At 33.1% G+C, this 18,958-nt stretch overlaps 4 protein-coding genes across 4 annotated transcripts; 3 read left to right on the top strand and 1 right to left on the bottom strand.

Annotated features, from left to right (window-relative positions):
* The first annotated feature begins 3,131 nt into the window (after positions 1–3,131).
* Positions 3,132–6,505, top strand: LOC7497837 (protein SEH1). Its single transcript, XM_002303603.4, has 8 exons — positions 3,132–3,397; positions 3,483–3,594; positions 3,780–3,880; positions 4,335–4,412; positions 4,524–4,679; positions 4,982–5,094; positions 5,647–5,773; positions 6,104–6,505. The coding sequence occupies exons 1-8, from the start codon at positions 3,239–3,241 to the stop codon at positions 6,233–6,235; spliced, it is 978 nt and encodes a 325-aa protein (XP_002303639.1). The 5' UTR covers positions 3,132–3,238; the 3' UTR covers positions 6,236–6,505.
* Positions 6,506–7,703: 1,198 nt separating this feature from the next.
* On the top strand, positions 7,704–10,898 carry LOC7497838 (putative anthocyanidin reductase). Its single transcript, XM_024597163.2, has 5 exons — positions 7,704–7,938; positions 8,018–8,187; positions 8,287–8,499; positions 9,742–10,124; positions 10,620–10,898. The coding sequence occupies exons 1-5, from the start codon at positions 7,830–7,832 to the stop codon at positions 10,789–10,791; spliced, it is 1,047 nt and encodes a 348-aa protein (XP_024452931.1). The 5' UTR covers positions 7,704–7,829; the 3' UTR covers positions 10,792–10,898.
* Positions 10,899–12,370: 1,472 nt separating this feature from the next.
* On the top strand, positions 12,371–14,336 carry LOC7497839 (uncharacterized). The gene is made up of 4 exons (XM_002303605.4): positions 12,371–13,054; positions 13,608–13,625; positions 13,731–13,921; positions 14,004–14,336. The coding sequence occupies exons 1-3, from the start codon at positions 12,682–12,684 to the stop codon at positions 13,919–13,921; spliced, it is 582 nt and encodes a 193-aa protein (XP_002303641.1). The 5' UTR covers positions 12,371–12,681; the 3' UTR covers positions 14,004–14,336.
* A 169-nt stretch (positions 14,337–14,505) lies between these two features.
* On the bottom strand, positions 14,506–16,477 carry LOC7497840 (probable WRKY transcription factor 41). Its single transcript, XM_002304513.4, has 3 exons — positions 15,801–16,477; positions 15,566–15,694; positions 14,506–15,286 (listed from the first exon to the last, which is right to left on the bottom strand). Exons 1-3 carry the CDS (start codon positions 16,121–16,123, stop codon positions 14,710–14,712), a joined length of 1,029 nt encoding a protein of 342 aa, XP_002304549.1. The 5' UTR covers positions 16,124–16,477; the 3' UTR covers positions 14,506–14,709.
* Positions 16,478–18,958: the final 2,481 nt, after the last annotated feature.

Raw genomic sequence — 18,958 nt, forward strand, 5'->3', positions numbered from 1 at the left:
TAAAAAGATCGTAAAATAATGGGAGTGAATTATTTTATTTTCTGTTTTTTGAGAATTAGCGGCTGATTGATTAAAAATTTAAAAGTATCTTTGGTGTTTTCTGTATGGTCAAGAAGAACACGTACAAGCTGTCTAGATCAGTACTTTTTCAAGCATGAGCTGCTGATGATGTCAACTTTACCCCGTGACAAGAGTGTATTTTACCTTTTTTAACACGTATCCTAAAATATTTTAAAAATGATAAATGTTAGAAAAATATTTGAAAAATAACACAGTTTTAATATAATTATAATTTTAAATATTAGTTTTATAAGAACCACTTAATAGAGTTGTCCACTCAAGAATCCGACGAATACGCCAGTTAAAAATGTCATTGAATGGAGGACACCGACACGAGGAATGGATAAACAACTAAATTACACAATTTTATTGCTAAAATTTAGGAGATATGTAGATTTTAAATTTTATATACATAAAAAAAAAAAAGCTTGGAAGATTCAATTCGTTGCTTGAAAAAGCTTGAACCAGCCGAGGTGATCCGGTTCTGACTCTCCAGACACGACAAGGAAAAGCAATAGACTGGTAAGAGAATACTTGCCAGCTGTCAAATAAAACACAAAAGATTAGAAACGTGGAAAGAAATGAATCACCAGCAGCATCTCTTCAAAGTTCAAAGAGAGACGACGGCCCTGAATATTATAAAAAAAAATGAAAGAACTGAAGACTCTAGCAGGAACACCCTTGCTTTGCTTATTTGTACAGTAAGTATTTAACAGTAATTATTTTTTGAAATATTTTTTATTTTAAAATATATTAAAATAATATTTTTTATTTTTTTTAAATTTATTTTTGATATCATTACATTCAAAATATCTAAAACTACAAAAAAAAAATTCAAATAAAATAAATTCAAATTTTCTATAAAAAAATTAAAAACATGAAAATAAATAAGATGTACGATCCGAACTGACATGTGAGATAATACAAAACTTTGGTTGGTAAGCTAATTTTATTCTCAAAACATCGTAAGCTCAACCAAATTGGATGTCGTGCCGATTTAAAACCCGAAACAAAAATCTTGTTCTGCTGTGGAATGAAGTTCGAGAATCGAATCCTTGTACAACGCGGAAGTTTGCTAATTTATTTTAAATAAAAAATTCAAATAAGCTCCACCATTAGGTTTTTTGTTTCGTAAATGGGTGAGCATCGCATGCATGGATGCTTCTTCTCGTTGGGAATAGCTAGGTGCTACGTTCATGGCTCTCCATTTACACCTCGATCGGAAGCAATTAGCAAGACAATTCAGAGTCGTTTTACAATTAAATCTATTCGAATCTAGTTTTCGAGGCATTATGTGATAACTATAGATATCGAAGTTGCTAAACCAGTAATCAAACCTTGATATCTTTTCTTTTCTCCATGCTTAGATTTGCAATTATTTTTTTACTCCTCCCACATTCCATGAGATAGTGATAATCAGGTTATGTAAAAGAAAAGAAAAAAAAGGAGGGAAGAGAGAGTTCGCTGGACTTCATATTTAGATCTTCTTCTCCAATCCTTTCTATACTTTCATAAAAGTTCTTTAATATTTTAATTAATATCGTTCTTCAAACAAATATTTCTGGTACTGACTTGATCTTTGGAGGATCCTCTATCAACACCCCCAAGAAACTTTATGCAGGTATTTATTTTAAAAGAGTTTATACTCCCCTGGATAAAGATTTGCCAAAGAAAAAACCGCGTGGTTTTAAAATGGAGTTAATTGAATACACCATAATTAGTATGAGACAAAACTATAAGAATAAGATTAATTTGTGTTTAGTTTGATGGACAATGCATATATTTGTCTTTGTCTATGTTTAGTTGCAGAGGATCAGACATAACAAAATATGCAGATAATCTCTAGCATATCCCCTTATACATAGTTTTGTGCATCCTAGACTTACTATATGGATTAGGAGGTTTTTTTCAAAAAACAATTCTATACACTGTGTATATTGTATGTGTTTTCTACATGTCCTAGTATATTATTACTTGTTCTAATTGTTTTTCATTGAAATTAATTGTAAAAAAATACATAAAAAATTATTTTATTATAAAAAACACATAAAATAATTTATAATTTATTTTTATTAAACATTTTTCAGTATTGATTTAATAGTATGATAAAATATGAATAAAATAGCATAAAAATTATTTACTGATTTAATAATATGATAGTATATGAATAAAATAACATGAATAAATTCATAAAAATACATAAAAAGCTCCACTATCTTTTAATGTATGTATAATATCAATAAAAAAATAAAAAACTCAAAATAACAATAATTAAAAAAAAAAAACCTATATCTAGAGCTGATCTTACACGCGCTTGAGCTTTTGTCCAAGTGCACCTAGGCTTGCTTGGGTTGAAACACTTATTTTTTTTATAAAAAGAAAACTTATAGACGGATTACATGCATAATCTTCTCCTAGGCTCACATTAATCTGGTAAGTTTATTAGATTTCGGCGAGCCAACTATAATAAAGTGAAAACTTGTGATTCTCCTTTTCTTTTTTCTTTAAAAAAATATATTTAAACAATCATCAAAGCCTTTTAAACACAAATCTAAGTATAAAAATAATTTATAAACAATAAATTAATACAAAAATCAAATTTAATCATTTTAGATTTTAAATTGGTATATCTCTCTATTCGAATCATGAAATGGTTCAACTTATATATATATATATATCCATGAGTATTTATTTAATGGTTTTATTTTCTTGTGTTGTAGTTGGATTTCTTTAACAAAAATCCTCTCTCATTCCTCTCCTTTCTTTTAAATCAAATGTTTCTTTCTAATTTGAAATGGGCACAAATTGTTTTTTAAATTTTTTTTATTTAAAAATATATTAAAATAATATTTTATTTTATTTTTAACATTAGCACATTAAAATTATTAAAAAAACTAAACTAAAAAATTTTAAACTAAAAAAAATAAAAATTTAAAAAACATGATTAGATATGGTGCATGAATAAGAGGCAAAAAAGGGGGTAACCGCTTACCAGTCTTCTATTTTCTTTGGGAATATATTGGGCCTTGTATTTATTACCCATGTTTATAAAATCTGACACACTTTACTACCCAAGCCTGCAATCTACTGGGCCTGCAGAAACCTCTCCAAAACCAAGAGCAGCCATGCCTCAGTAACCTCCGACTTCAAGGAATTCGCGCATCTTGTGTGTTGAGACATGGAGAAATCAGTGGCAACACTAGATAAAGGCACTACATGCACTTCATGGAACTACTGTGGCCAAAGACTAGCAACTGGTTCTTTTAATGGGTTTCTCTCAATCTTCGACTCACCTGACCCTGCTTCCTCTTCCTTCACCGCCACCTCCAACATTAGGGTTAGTAAGTTCAGTCCTTTTTGTGTCAAAATTCGCTAATGGGTTTCTATTTTTAACTTAAATTTGTGTTTTTATTCTTGTTTAGATACATGAAGGTGGGATTGTCAAAATTGTCTGGATCCCACCAGAGTATGGGGATGCAGTAGCCTGTATTTGTGGAGATGGGAGTCTGTCTTTGTGGGAGGAGATTGCTGAAGGTACTATTTGTTTGTTAAAAATAAAGGGCTTTATGGTTTCTTAACATTAAAGGATTTTTACTTTACAGTGCAGATTGAGATTGATTTTGTTTTTGAGCTTGATTGTGTTTGTTGGAATTGTTTTCTGTTTCATTAAGATGGTGTACTTTATTATTGTTGTTTTTTATTTACATATAATTGTGTAGATGGACTACCTCTTCAATGGAAGCTTTGTAAGATTTTTCATTGCAAGGGAAGTAAAGTGTTAGATGCTCAATTCGGAGTAATCCGGACAAGTTTGAAAATGGTGAGCTCTTGAAACTCTTGGTGCTATGGATGCAACTGAATCACCATATAGCATTGAAGTAGTAGATTTTATAGTAAGCCTGCATTTCTTGTGCGTGTTAAAGGTGTTTTTCAAAACAGGCCAAGTCTTTTTTAACAAACAATTGTGGCACATCGAGCTCCTTTTTCTAGAAAGCATATTGAAATATCCACTGATCTAATTATGGTCATCATGTAACAGAAATATATTGCTTTGATTAAGTAAAGAAGGTATGGTTTTCAGTTCTGTTGAAAGGAAATAGTCATCTTAGATGGTAGGGGTGGATACATGCATACACCCACACACACACACACCCCTTCGGCTTCTGCTACAATAGCATTTGGGAAATGTGTGGCATTGTTGTATCAAGTTTCCTGCCCAAAATTTAATTTACCTGTTCAATTTCAATTTATAATTATGTGTATATAGTTTACAGGTTGTGGCATATTCAGATGGCCATGTGAAAGTCTATGAGCTTTTGAATCCTTTTGAGTTGAAGAATTGGCAGCTTCAGGTATTCTATTTTATATATGAATTCTCAATGACACACAAACTGCTTAAAAAGTTGTAACTTCTTTCTTTCTTCTTTCTTTCTTTCTTTCTTTCATCCTTTTCTTTTGAGCAGGCTGAAATTCAGAATGTGATTGATTCAGTTTCAACATTTGGGAAGGCTTCATGCTTTTCTGCGTCTATTTCTTGGAATCCACAACGGAATGAAAGCCAGGAACCAAGCTTTGTTCTGGGTTTCAACTCAGATACACCTCAACTGAACAGTTCTAAGGTAGGTGTATCATGCATCTGATGGAAGCTATATTCTGTTCATTTCATGCCGGTGTTGATTGAAACATGTTAATAAAATTTAAGAATGTCACTTTCCATACATTAAAAACAAAAATCTTTGTGAATCACAACTCAATTGAATGCTTGTTACTAAAGGTAATATTAGTGCAGGCAAGATTACTTTTATCATATGCTAGAAAAAATTTCCTTTATGTATGTTGCTGATTAATTTCCAAAATGATTAAGAAATCAGCTGATGAACTGCTGTATTGGTCAAGCTAATTGGATGTTATATTTCCACAGGTGTGGGTGTTTGATCAGGCCCATCATCGATGGCTTCCAGTTGCCGAGTTAGCATTGTCCTTGGACAAAAGTGATCAGGTTTTTGCAGTTGCATGGGCACCAAATGTTGGCCGGTAAGGGTTTGGTACTTGATTAGTGAAAATGAATTTCCATTTTGTGGACAAATGATAGGAATCCAAATTGTTTTATGCACTTTTCTTCAAGATAGAATCTGAACAATTTCTAAATCTAGTGGACCTCTTTAGGATTTAAACTCGGATGAGATTACAGCAATCTGTCCTAGACAAAAAAAAAAAAAAAAGATATTGTAGGATTTCTATTATATTTTCCATTCAAGACTTGGAAAAAATAGGATGGCATCAAAGAGAAAAATGTAGGATTTAGATCCGAGCAGGACTGGGTTTAAAATACTGATACTAAGGAAATCAAACCCTAATCATTATGTTTTGCCATTAGTACAGTAGGTATTCTAGCGGACACTATCTAGAATGCAATTCAGCAAAGAAATGTGGCAGGTGCAAACTGTGGAAAATTTCTATCCTAGGGCTTTGAACCAATTTGCTTAGGGCTGTCACGGCCCTGGACTCCTGCTTTGTTAGTAATACTAGTATACCGGTCCTGTCTGTTTTGGAAAATACTAAACTGGTCTTATTGTTTCTGCACAGGGCATATGAGTTAATAGCTGTTGCAACTCGCAAAGGTATTACAATATGGCATGTTAGGTTGAACCCTGGCCTGGATGGAAGGCTTTCAGTAGAAAAAGTTGCATTGCTTTCTGGATATGAGGGCGAGGTATAAATGCCAGCATTTGAATCTTTATTGATCTTTATTTTTCTAATCCAAGAAAGATGGTACATGCATCATATAGATAGAGATTTTGTCGTGCTTTTATATTGTTCTGATTAATAATCTAATTATCAAATGGAATGTTGGAGAGACCAAACTGGACAATTGGAGTGAGATGAATATGGAATGTTTGCCAAGGCAGCTGGCTAAACTTACATGTAGCAAGGAGCTGCCAGGATATGATTTGTCAACTATGTTTTCTATGCTTTAGTTTAGTTTAGTTTTGTTGAAAAGGGAAGTAGTAGACTCCTGAATATTATGTTCCTTTGCAATTAGGTGTGGCAGATGGAATGGGACATGAGTGGAATGACCTTAGCAACCTCAGGAACTGATGGGATGGTAAGATTGTGGCAATCCAACTTCAATGGTGTTTGGCTTGAACAGGCTGCATTTGAACCCGCATCTTAGCCCCTACCATCATTTCTTTGTAGTTTGTACTTGTTTCGGCTGCAAGGAACCACTGTTTCTATTGTGGTGGTTTCCTCGTTCTGTTTGTATTAAACACGTGTTCTGATTAGAGAACTCGTAAAGATCGTCGCCGGTTACCTCAATGCTCCAACTCCATCCATCATTTTTGAAGTCAGTGTTTCAAAAAGATTTTAGCACTATCGATTTTATATTTCTGGCTTAAATTTGTAGCTACTATTGTATCACTATATTCAAAGAATGGTTGTGTCACGTACTGGAAACGGAAAAGAAGCAATTCCAAGCGATTCATGCAGACCAATCGGACGAGAGGTTCAACTAATTATTTCCTTCTGCTTTCCAAATTATTATTTCCAACTCAATTCATCACATCTGAATAGTAAAAAGTTTTATCGGAGCTGTTTTTTTTTTTTTTTTTTTGAATAGCTTGGTGGCTTAAAAAATTAGTTAAAATAGCACTGAAAATTTATTTGTGAAAATAAAATAGTTCTTCTGACATACAGGTGATTAGAACTGGGCGACCGATCAAATTTAAATTATAATTTATTGTATATCTCCACACACGCTATAACATTTCATTTATGCCAATAAGTTATTTTTATAATTATAATATAATTGTTTAGTACTTTCGTTTGCAATATTGACAAATCTAAATTTAAAAAAGCCTAAAAACCTCCCAGACTAAAAAATATTGTCATTGGCTTGGACTATCATACTCAGCTCAACTTTTACCAAGGTACATGAGCTCGGGCATGGTAGTCGAGCCCATGCTAAGCACACATCCAATGCTGGGCGTGCTGCCCATTGCTCTTGGCGCTAGGCGTGCACCCCGGCACCCACATGGGCTCGGGCTATCATGTCTGAGCCCAACATGCTTGAGCCCAAATAATGTTTCTGGATTTATTTTTGATCTCTAACATGCTCAAACACCTTTTTTGAACCCAACACTCATTTAGAAATTTTTCTAAGATTCAATACTTATTATTTCCACAAAAGAATACATAAGTTATAAATATATCATGAATCCTTAAAACTCTAAGTTCACACTTTTCATTCTTAATATTTTTAGCATATATATTTTCAGAATTCATGTCTTTAAAATATTATTATAATTTTTCTCTTTTAAAAAATATTTAAATATTTGAGTCCTTAAATTTATCAGATAAATTTTTTTATAAATAATCATCTTAGTTTACCAGGAACCAAACACTGGCCACCAACTATTTCAACTAAAAATAATAGCAAGAAATTAATTAATTATTCAATACGTAAACTTGTTACTTGCTTGAATATTCACCTATATCTTCATGACAACATCATTAGCACGTGTCCCATGCATGTTCATGGAATCACGGGCTGTAGTGTACAGCATTTGTTATCTTCAACATTGGATACAAGTAACTCGGAAAAGTTCGCACAAGAAGATTTTCAACATTGATCGTTAACCACACAAACTTGGTGGTGATAATAGGACATATATACAAGGATAAGTTCTTTTCCAGGTGTCCACCCATATAATGCATGTCAGCTGCCCTCCCAAAAACAGAAGCAACAGAAGAGCTATTTCTCACACGCCATGGCCACAAAAGTCTGTGTTACAGGAGGCTCTGGGTATATTGGTTCCTGGCTCGTCAGGAAGCTATTGGTGAAAGGCTACACTGTCCATGCAACACTAAGAAACTTGGGTCTCTCTCCCCCTCTCTTTTATTTTTTTGTTTTGTTTGTGTTAACATGGATGTCTTACATGTTTTCTTGGAATAGCAGAGGACAAATCCAAAGTAGGCCTACTCAATTCCCTTCCAAACGCAGATACCAAATTAGTCCTGTTCCAAGCTGATATATACAATCCCCATGAGTTTGACGATGCAATTCAAGGGTGTGAATTTGTTTTCCATGTTGCCACTCCAATGCAACATGACCCCGAAAGTTCTCGGGTCAGTAATTTGTAGTTGGGATTTAAATATTATGAGCAATTAGCAAATACTGTTTTTCTTGGTTACAATTAACATATAATTTTGAAAGTTGAAAAACAGTACAAGGATAGAGTGGAAGCAACAATTGCTGGAGCGAGGAGCATAGCTGACTGTTGCGTCAAATCACAAACTGTTAAGCGTCTCATCTACACTGCAACTGTGTTGGCATCATCACCATTGAATGAACATGGAAGTGGCTATAAATCTTGCATGGATGAATCCTGCTGGACTCCTTCTGATCTCTCACTCACTTATGCCAATGATTATGTAATGGTATTTCTCCTATCTTACCCTGAATTACCACTAAGGATGATGTTGGTCACTACCAGAAAATCGATAAATACAAACGGAAATACTAAAGGAATATTTTCGTCGGTAAATTTTTGAGGGATTTTACCGATGGAAATATTCTCTCGGTATATACCGAGGGAATTACCGTGGGAAAAAAATTTAAAACAAAACAAAAAAAATGATGACGTGTCATTTTTACTAACAGAATTACCGACGAATGCGTATGTAAAATTTTTATTGCTAAAAATTTAGCATATTAATAATTAAAAAATATTAATATTCAATTATCCGTAGGTAAATCCGTCGCTAACACGCTCCAATAAAAAGCCTGAATGCTCTTATTTCACAAGAGACAGACTCATTTTTTATAATTCTTCTTCTTCTACTTCTTCTTCTTCACTATATATAAAAAACATCAATATCTATTTCTTTCTCTTCTTTTCTCTCCTCATCTCCTTCTCTTTTCTTTCATGCTCGGGTATGTCTTCTTTTTCTTTTTTCTTTTATCCTTTTAGTTTTTTTTTTAATTAATATGCTTTACGAAATTTTTTTTCTATCCTTAGCTTCACTTGCAACTACATTAAGGTAAGATTTTTTTTTCTTTTTTTTTCATGATTTTTTTCACTATATTTGTTTTTTATTGTTTTTGTTCTTAATAATTGTATAGATGTTGTTGTGAGATTTTTTTTTCATATGAGATTAATTTTTAGTTGATTTATTTATAGGATTTTTAAATTTTTAGCAATTGCAACTTCATTTTTTTCATACGAAACTTTTTAGTTGAATTTTTTTTTCATTTTATTTATTTGTTGCAAATTTGTTTGAGTTGATTTTCTTATTTTTTTCCAAGAATTTTGAGTATATATTATACAGTGTTGATTAATGTTAATTTAATTATTTTATAATTTTATAAAATGATTTTTTTAAAATGTTTTTAAATAATTACCGATGGAATTTCGTTGGTATATCCGTCGATAAATCCATTGGTAATAAAAAAAATTAAATTACCCGCTTTATATAAAAAATTACCGATGAAAGATTCACCGACGGAGCATTTCCGTCAGTGATTTCGTAGGTAAATTAATTACCGACAAAACATGTATCTTATGCCGATGGAAAAATTCCGTCGATAAAATTGTTAAATCTTGTGTAGTGGGTCCTTTCTTTCTTTTTATATTCCCTGAAGGGACATGGCATGGTTGGTGATTCTTTCTATTTCCGTAGGAATATACGAATTCAAAAACATTAGCTGAGAAAGAGGTTTTGAGTTATAATGAAATTGAGGATGCGAAGCTTGAAGTGGTGACTCTTCTCTGTGGTCTAGTGGGAGGAGAGACTATTCTTTCCCATGTGCCTTCGAGTGTACAAGTGATTATTTCACCATTTACTGGCAACATATTTGGTTACTATCAAGGTTTGAAGTTTATAGAAGAAGTTTTGGGATCAGTTCCTCTTGTTGGCATTGATGATGTTTGTGAGGCACACATATTTTGCATGGAAAACCCATCAATGAAAGGTAGATTCCTCTGTTCAGCTGCTGATCCAACTGTTAGAGAAATTAAAGCTTACCTTGAAGAAAATCATCCAGAATTCAAGATAGATGAAAAGTAAGAATTCTTCTTTCCTCTTAAAATTTTCATCTGTATAAGAGGAAACGGATTAATAGCTGAATTTGTCCTTATTAATAAGGTATTTTTTAAAAACTTATTGTAATTTCCTGAACCAGTTTGATCTTAAACATACGTTAAGTTTTTAATTTATTCTTTGAATGAGATTTTCAAGACAATCCATCGGAATTAGTCACATGATTTGAAGGCAATAATAAGCTTTTAATTGAATATACTCTAAGTTCTTAATTCAAATGATTCTCACATATAGACTATAACTGATGAACTAACTTCAAAATCTCACTAGAATGATATATTAGAAACTTAATATATATTTAAAAATAAAACTAACTCAATTACGTACAAAATATAATGAAATATTAGAAAAATAAGTAATTATATCCCTAATCGAGCCATTAGACCAGAGTAAAGAAGGGGCATTCCATGTTTTCTGCTGTGATTTTGCTAATAGTAATGATTAACTTTTAATTTTAGGTTCAGGGAAGAACCAGAGATCAGAGGAATCAAATGCGATTCATCAAAGTTGATGAAGATGGGCTTTAAGTATCAATATGACATGAGGAAGATCATAGATGAAAGCTTGGAATGTGGAAAGAGGCTGGCAGCCCTCCAGTTAATTGATAAAATGGACTCAAATACATCATGAACAATTTTCGTTATAATTTTTTTTCTTTCGTATGTGGGATTCTTATGTTATATTTTGCTGGGAATGTTGAATTATATATATACGATTCCTTCCTTTTTGGTGGTTCAGCTTAGAGATTCATATACCTTTTTCTTGTTTTTGTTGATTGATTGGTTGGCAAGCAGTTTAATTTTTAAACCTATTAAATCAATCAGTTCACGTCGAGTTAATTTTCGTACAGATTAATTTTTCTGCAACAGCTTGATCTATCTGAACGACATGAAAAGCTAGCAGCCAGAAGTGAAAAACCAACAACAATTTCAAACAATTACTTTATTCCTGCTAAAGGAAAGAATTTTTTTTTCTTCACTTTTAATGAGAATGAAGGCATGAGATTTCGAGAATACATTATTCATTGGATATGAAAAGTCATAATATTCCAGATTTTTCTGAATTAAGATTGCTATTTATAATTGTTTTCGTTAATAATTATCTAAACGAATTTGAAGTCCGATTCAGCCATGCACGGAATATTGATGGTGTTTATCACGTTTTGCGCCAGAAATACACTATTAAAGTGTCTTCTGAAAATTTCCATGTGCCACGATGGTGCACTCACTTTTTCCTGAAAGGATGAGCCTACACCCCTGGCCTAAATGAAAAGCCTTGAGACGCACAAGCCTAGAAAGCTAGCCTTGCAGGCCTAGTTTTCTTCTGTTTTTTAAATGGGTGAGTGACACTTTTTGTCGCCACCTCTATTTTTCTAAAATAGAATTTCATTCAAATTCTGACCTCTAAATTCTTGGACCACCATTATAATTCAAATCTCAACTTGTCTTGAACTAAAATATCTTAGATATTTTAATAAAATTATTTTTAATCTAAAAATACATTTAATTAATGTAAAAATTACAAATCAAAATAAAATTAACAAGTCACAATCTATTTATATATATATATATATATATGTTTAAATGTTAAAACAACTTTCATTGAACTCTCATCTCTGAAACAAAAGTCATTGACATCAGCATCGTTATTTTTATGATTAAAATATGGCCGATCACACTTTTTCTTTATTTATTTTTTATTGACTTTTTATCTCTTCTCTTAATATTGAGTGACTAAAACATGATAAAAATAAAGTTTATAATCAAACTGTAAAAACTTAAAATAATAAGGACTAAATATGCAAAAATTAAAACTTTAGGGACTATATTGATTTTTTCCATGCCTTTTGAACAATGTAAATGAAAAGGGCTTGTTTTTATGTTAATTTTGGTTATTTTTCTTTCATTTTTTTAACAATAACCTAAATCTTTATTTGTAAATTTCATCTTTAATTTAACATTGAAATATTTTTAGTCATTTTGGATACACTCGAGCATGCAAATCGAAGTTGATTCCAACATGTAAAACCATGTTAAGGTGACATTGAAAAAAAATAAAATTTAACTATAGTGCAAAAAAATTCAAGGATCAAAAAGATAAAAAATTTTGCTATTAATAACGAAATGTGAGAGAATAGTTATTAAAACTTAAAAGTGTGTTTTAGTTTATTGTATAATTTAATCTAAAAATAGAATATAAATTACTGAGAATTTCTTATTTTTATGAATTTACCGATCCAAGTATAAATAACTTAGAACTTAAAATAATAATAATAATAATAATAATAATAATAAAAGAAGTAAGTTGCAAAATAGGCGTAATTTCAGGTCCAAGCCCCTTGCAATGATGCCTACAAGAAGGGGCCAGATAATCTGATTAAGGTTCATAACACTTTAGGAGGCCCAGAAGTCTATGATGTTTTTCAACAGAATATAAACTCTTAAGCAGAAGTTAGGATTCAGTTCACCTCCGTCTCTGACTCCCAATCCACAACAGCAAAAGCTAAGATTCTTTCTTGACATGATGATCAGTTTTTCGCAACCTGTTTGCAGAGTACCGAGTTCACTAATCCCTGTTTCCTATGTGGGTTCTTCTTATTTCTTGCAAAATCTTCCAAAAGACCCATGTAGAGTAGGCAAAGATTTCTACTTCACAGAAAAAACAAGACTTGGTGGTTGCAAGAGGAAAAGGAGGGTAGTTTGTGGTGCTGGTTTGATGTTTCCAGTTGATCCATGGGCACCTAACATTGACTCACAGAGCATTGCCTCACAGCTGTTTGCATTCTCTTTGTTTCCTTACATTGGTTTCTTGTACTTCATTACCAAATCCAAGACTGCTCCTAAGCTCACTCTCTTTGGTTTCTACTTCTTGCTTGCCTTTGTTGGGGCTACCAGTGAGTTTCTTTGGCCATATTTGTGCTTGCAGTTTTCTTGTTTGTTATTTTGATGCTTGAAATTATTGAATTGAGGAATGAGGTGGATTTTGAAGTTTTAGGAATTTTTAGTTAATTTGTTGGATTAATGTAGAAATTAGTAAAAAATTGAACTGTCTGGAGATACCCTTTTCCTCTCTTTACTAAAACACGTCCTTTCGTGTTCTCATATGGCCGAGGACTAGAAGTGTTTGTGAATGGGGGATTAAGGGCAACAGCCAAACAGGTTCCATTAAAAAGAAGAGATCTTTTCATGCAACGCACATTGTATTTGTGCCATTAATGATATATAATATCGTATTGTAGGATCAGAACTTGGGGATTAACCTAATATGTTGATGAATAATATTGGTGGATTTTTAAACATTGTTCCTTTTGCATGAAATTTTCCCTGACTAGGTTTATAATTCTTGTTCTGCCATTTTTCGAATGTCTTCTGTTGTCAGACAGCTTGTTTTATCTATACTGACTTTCTTCCTAATGGTTCTTTGGTTGCTCCACATCTGTTGAGCAGTCCCAGCAGGAATTTATGGTAACTTCTCCCACTGTATAGGATTTAATTTGAACATCAATCAGCTTTATTATTCATGCCTTCCCTAACTTTCTAGTGGGACTTATGTTTGCATGGTTGAGGCAGCAAAGGTGCATTATGGTACTTCCTTGTCTAATGTGGATTGGTTGCATGGAGGAGCTGAGTCACTTCTCACCCTAACCAACTTATTCATTGTCTTGGGGCTAAGACAAGCTATTAGGAATGAAAATGCCCCCGAAAAAAGTTCATCAGATCCTGTTTCAGAAATCGAAGAGGAAAAGAAACCTTCTGTCTAGGTAATTTATTCAATCACGATATCTCCTTCACTTTGCAAACATCGATTAGTGATCTCTCTCTACTTCCATGCTCTTACTCCAGATGGATGTTCGAATGGTCCATACTTATGCAGTCCTTGTTACTTATGCTCTGCTTCTGGTCAGCCACAAGTACCTGTGCATTAAGGCTTCATTCCAGCCGAGTGCTGGAGATACTGATTCATTGCAAAACTGTTACAAGGAATCATAAGTATTCAGCTTAGCGTTTTGTACATCGTGTATTTTTCTTGTAAGGAACCGTCTTGATCTGTGGTCCATTTTCTTTTGGAATCTTCATCAGTTGGGTGATTTCCTATGAATGACAGAATGTATTTGTGAGCTATCGTGTAAAATCGACATATAATAGGTTCGTATGCAAACAAGAGTGGTTTGTACATTTTTCTGTGCTGTCTCTGCGTGATCGTTAAATTTATTCTTGTTTGCGATGCTTCTAAGTGTTTTTCCTTGTTTTCTTTTTTGGTCCTAGAAGTCAACATGCAGTGGCCTCTAATCTACTGCTGAATTGTCTTTCGAGGTTATATAAGCATATGTTATGTTAATGGAAGTTTTAGTTAGTAGCAATACAATTACTGATGTTATTTATAGGAACTTCAAAATTTTTCAATGCTGCCATAGCTAATCCTATTTTACATGCATCCTTTCCTCATTTATAATACAAGCTAGGTTCTACAGGCGAAACCAGCCAGAGTGTTGGATTGCACACAAATGCAGCACTTTCTCATTTCTTATTGTGGAGTGTCTGCATGAAATTATGAGAAAAATCCAGGTGTGTCGAACGGAAAGTTGGGGTCTAACTCCACTTGATCAAGTGAGAAATCCAAGTCCACAATTGGAGAATTGGTCGCTGACGTGTTGGTTGAGATTATCTCAGTGAAATCCGATTCCAGATGCTGCAAATTATATGCTCCTACAAAATTGTTCATCTGGAATGGTGAAACTGAGTAGTGAGTTGGTTCAGGTGTAGCTGGAGATATAAACGACGGAGAATAACTGCTCACATTCTTTGAGCATCCGTATGCAGAGGGAAAAGAGAAGGGAGATACCATCTCTTTATTGTCCAAGTCCTCAGTAATAACCTTTAGGCTATTTTGGAAGTTATAGAGGGCTTGCTGTGACTGCTGTTGTTGATAGTTGTTATTGGTATTCTTTTGTTTCTTTTCTTGTTTTTCTGGTGATGATGGTGATGGAATCGATTGGTTTCCATGAGCGCAGGTGTGCGTTCCTCGGTATGTGATCTCAAATATGGTGGGATCTTCATCTGATCTCTGCACTTGCTTTGTAGCCCAGCAGTTCTGAGTATTTCTGTAGGTGCACCTGTAATAGCTTCTGCACATGTAACAATCTCTCATTAGATGTCTAAACTATATATAGCAAGATGAGATGACTGTTGAAACATATAATTTTTTGTATAATTTAAGTTTTGAGTGCTTGGTTGGTGACACATACTTTCAATGTCATCAAGCCCTTGCTGTGAGAAACTAGTGACACGAGTCAGTTTCAAGTTCTTTTACTCGTGCTCTTAGTTACTGTTAAGCCGTAAAGTATACAGTCACAAGTGGTGGCATTTGTAACTTTCCAAGAAAGAAGAGAGAAAGGACTAGTCACCTGGGATATTTTGCTCCTAAAATATCTTTCTGCCCGTATTTTCTCCAGCTATAGCCATCATCATGAGGACCCTCAAGTCCATTCTCAGGACTGACTCTAACATGATCTGTCCATCTGGGAGTGGTCTTTCTGCAATCCAAATCGGAAAACATTTTACAAGAAGCATTAGCACAACTGAAATGGACATAATCTTCTAGCAACATGCAAGAGTTGTAACAGTAAACCACAAGTTCACCTCTTCTTTGAGGCCTCATTATAACCCTGATTATCCTTAACACCCCCATCGAACTCGTCACTTCGTGAGCTTCCATTAATGGATATGGGGGACTCTGGAACACCAGCGGAGACTCCAACACTTTGTGGCTGTCCCATTGACCCACCCCAGTTGAGAATCAAGAGAGCCCTCTCATAAGAAGCTAGTATCCTCTGTAATAACTCGTCCCTACTTTCAACTGACGATGTTGCATTCAAATGAGCTCTTAACTGTTTTGCTAGTTCCATACCTTGGACTAGCTCAGCAATCAAAGTCTGTTGCTCCCAGCACAAACCACTCTCCATTTTGTATACCTCCCTTAAAAGTTACCACAAGCAACACAATTATGCTTCTTGCTAGCTCTAAAATGCTAAAACTTGTTGTCCAGCAAAGCAGTATTAGCACATTTTCTACACCTGTAACATTTGGTTGCTTAGAAGCAAAAACTTTCCTCCTAGCAGGAAAAGTAAGAAGAGCAGAAGATTCTGGAATGACCAAGATGGTATAGAGCTAGAAGCTAAAAACATAGAAGTAGCCAGAACTAGAATTAATTTTTTCTGTGTACTGGTGAAAAGAGGTAAGGATGTATATATCTGTAAATGAGTGAAGCTTTAGCTGAGGAAGCTTTGTATTTAAAGAGAAAAGCGGAGGTTTGGAATGAGGATGAGAAAAACTGAAGGGAGAGAGAGGTATATATAGATTGGAAGGTAGAAAGTTTGAAGTTTGACTGAGAAAACGAGTTTTTCAGCTTAGACTAGTCTCTGGTCATAAGAGAAGACAGAAAAGAGAGTGTGTGTGCGTAAAATAGTATGTGGAGGTCCAAGTGCTGACCAATTCTACCCTTCAAACACTTCGAAGAAAAGGGTCTCTTTACTTTCCATTGGTTTGTGGCTTTGTGCTTTAGGGAATGAATGGATGATTGAAGTGTAGACTCAGTTAGAAACTACCAAAAGTCAAAGTCCAAGCTACGAGGGAAGAGTGGACAAAGAATTTTCAACCCCATTCCGCGTCATCTGTTTAATATTTAGTAGGTCCAAAGTACTGGAGATCCCGAGTGCTGTATCTATATATATATTCTCTCCAAAACTAACATTTAAGTTGGTTTTTTAGCTGCTGGTTTAGCTATTCTTTCTGTTTGATATTGTGATATGTGATGTTTCTTCATGTATCTATAAATATATACTTGTAATTGTCATTAAATCATGATCTGCAGAAAAATATATCAGAGTAAAAACTCTAACCCTACTTCTCTCTAATATATTAGGTCTAATCCAGCGAAGCATTGGTGGATTAGAAAAGGTGGGATAAGCTTAAACAGTGTATTGTTTTTTCTCTTGTCCATATGTGTATTTCCTGTGAACGCGTTTTTGGTGGAAAATAATAAAATGCATTATCCAAAGACTCCATGGCCCCAAGATGTTTTCTGATTGCCAAGAAGAGATCAGCATCGTTAAATTATAAATCAATCCTTCTGATTTATCAAAATAAATTAATAACTCCCTCTACTTTAAGAAATCATTTAATAGTTCATTGGCTGTTAAACAGATTTGTTAGTTTTATTATCAATACCCAAAACTACCTCTTAATTCTTGGATAACTATCGACTGAAACCAGTTGTTAATGTACAGTGATTAAAATATAAGGGATTAACTGTAATATTGTAAAATTACAAGGAGTTTGTTGCACAATTTGTAAGAATTAAGGACTGCATGATAACTCTTACTACAAGTTCCAGCAGCCTTCTTCTTCCTTGGGCTGCTGCTGTTCAGGATCAAATCACCACCCCTCCAGCCTCAAAACCACGCCAAATCATCATCAGATCAATTATTTTCGTCTTCCGAACAATGCTGCAATAGTGAAAAAAGATTTAAAAGCTCAAATTAAACATAAAAATTTAAGATTTTCAAGTTTTAAAACATGTAAATTAACTAGTTTTTAGGTACAAATTTGATATTAATGAACTCTTGAAGATGAAGAGCTTAATTTGATTGTGGTTTTTCCTTTGGTGGTGAATAGATGATTAAGAACTAATTGTATCTCTCTTTTCTTTCTCTTTGTTTTTTCTTTGTTGAGTTGTTGCTGTGATGATGGAGCAAAGAGAAGAGGAAGGAAGAAGAAGCAGAGGGAAAGGAGAGGAGAAAAGAAAGGAGAGAAAGGCAAAGGAAAAGATAAAGAGAGAAAATGATAAAAAAAATTTTGTGTTTGGTATTTTGTTTAAAGTATTTTTTATTTAAAAATATATTAAAATAATTTATATATATTAATATTAACATATTAAAATCATAAAAAAAAAAACACAAAAAATACATTTAAAAACAAAAACCATTTAACTTCCAAACACTCACATGTGTTTTTGAACAACAAACCAATAGAATGGTAAGTCAACCTAATGAAAAAAATAAAATAAAAGTTAATAATAAATTAGTACCTATATTTTTTTTAAAATGAATTATTTAGTCCCTTTATTATGAAAAATAATTAAATAATTTTTATGTTGTTTCGTCAACAATACAGTCCCTTGTCAATTCTTTGTTAATAAATTGAGAAGCTGTGTGCATTCGAATCACGGTAGGCTTGTCCCAGACAGGCTTTTTTTCGAATGGGTAATGGCCGAACTATAGATATGAGTGGCTCTCCTCTTTTTTTTTTTTTTTTTTTTTTTTGAAGCACCAGTCTTTATATATATTTACTGGAGTGGTGACTAATGTTATGTTGTGGGCTGAGTTTTTTTAAAAACAAATTGAATAAAAATGTTTAGATGATGAGCTTGATTGTTACTTAATTCAGAATATAGGATTGAAATAATTATGTAAAAATAATTATAAAATTTAAGGTCTAATAATTAAATGTCAAAAGATAAAAGTAAAAATAATCAATTTTAAAAAAAATATATTGAAGAAAAAAACCCAAGTCAATCCGGGTTAACCTTACGAACTCACCAAACAGGATATGAGATTGGAATTAAAAAAATAAATTTTAAAAAAGATCTAGAAAAAAAAACCGAAGTTAAATCAATAAAAACAATGAAAATACCTCGAGCCAACACGTATTAACTTGACTAACCTGAACCCAAAATAACCCCGCATAAAAAAAAAGTGAAAAAAATCACAAAGCTTAAAAATTAATAATTTAATATCAAA

The sequence above is a fragment of the Populus trichocarpa genome, chromosome 3 (genome assembly GCF_000002775.5).
Source record: "Populus trichocarpa isolate Nisqually-1 chromosome 3, P.trichocarpa_v4.1, whole genome shotgun sequence".
Lineage (NCBI taxonomy): Eukaryota > Viridiplantae > Streptophyta > Magnoliopsida > Malpighiales > Salicaceae > Populus > Populus trichocarpa.

Coding starts and splice junctions, on each gene's coding strand:
- LOC7497838 (XM_024597163.2), top strand. CDS start 7,830: ATGGCCACAAAAGTCTGTGTTACAGGAGGCTCTGGGTATATTGGTTCC. Junction 7,939..8,017: donor TGCAACACTAAGAAACTTGG/GTCTCTCTCCCC, acceptor TTGGAATAGCAG/AGGACAAATCCAAAGTAGGC. Junction 8,188..8,286: donor ATGACCCCGAAAGTTCTCGG/GTCAGTAATTTG, acceptor GTTGAAAAACAG/TACAAGGATAGAGTGGAAGC.
- LOC7497837 (XM_002303603.4), top strand. CDS start 3,239: ATGGAGAAATCAGTGGCAACACTAGATAAAGGCACTACATGCACTTCA. Junction 4,413..4,523: donor TGAAGAATTGGCAGCTTCAG/GTATTCTATTTT, acceptor TCTTTTGAGCAG/GCTGAAATTCAGAATGTGAT. Junction 5,774..6,103: donor TTTCTGGATATGAGGGCGAG/GTATAAATGCCA, acceptor CTTTGCAATTAG/GTGTGGCAGATGGAATGGGA.
- LOC7497840 (XM_002304513.4), bottom strand. CDS start 16,123: ATGGAGAGTGGTTTGTGCTGGGAGCAACAGACTTTGATTGCTGAGCTA. Junction 15,695..15,800: donor AATGAGGCCTCAAAGAAGAG/GTGAACTTGTGG, acceptor TTTGGATTGCAG/AAAGACCACTCCCAGATGGA. Junction 15,287..15,565: donor TTAGGAGCAAAATATCCCAG/GTGACTAGTCCT, acceptor TTACATGTGCAG/AAGCTATTACAGGTGCACCT.
- LOC7497839 (XM_002303605.4), top strand. CDS start 12,682: ATGATGATCAGTTTTTCGCAACCTGTTTGCAGAGTACCGAGTTCACTA.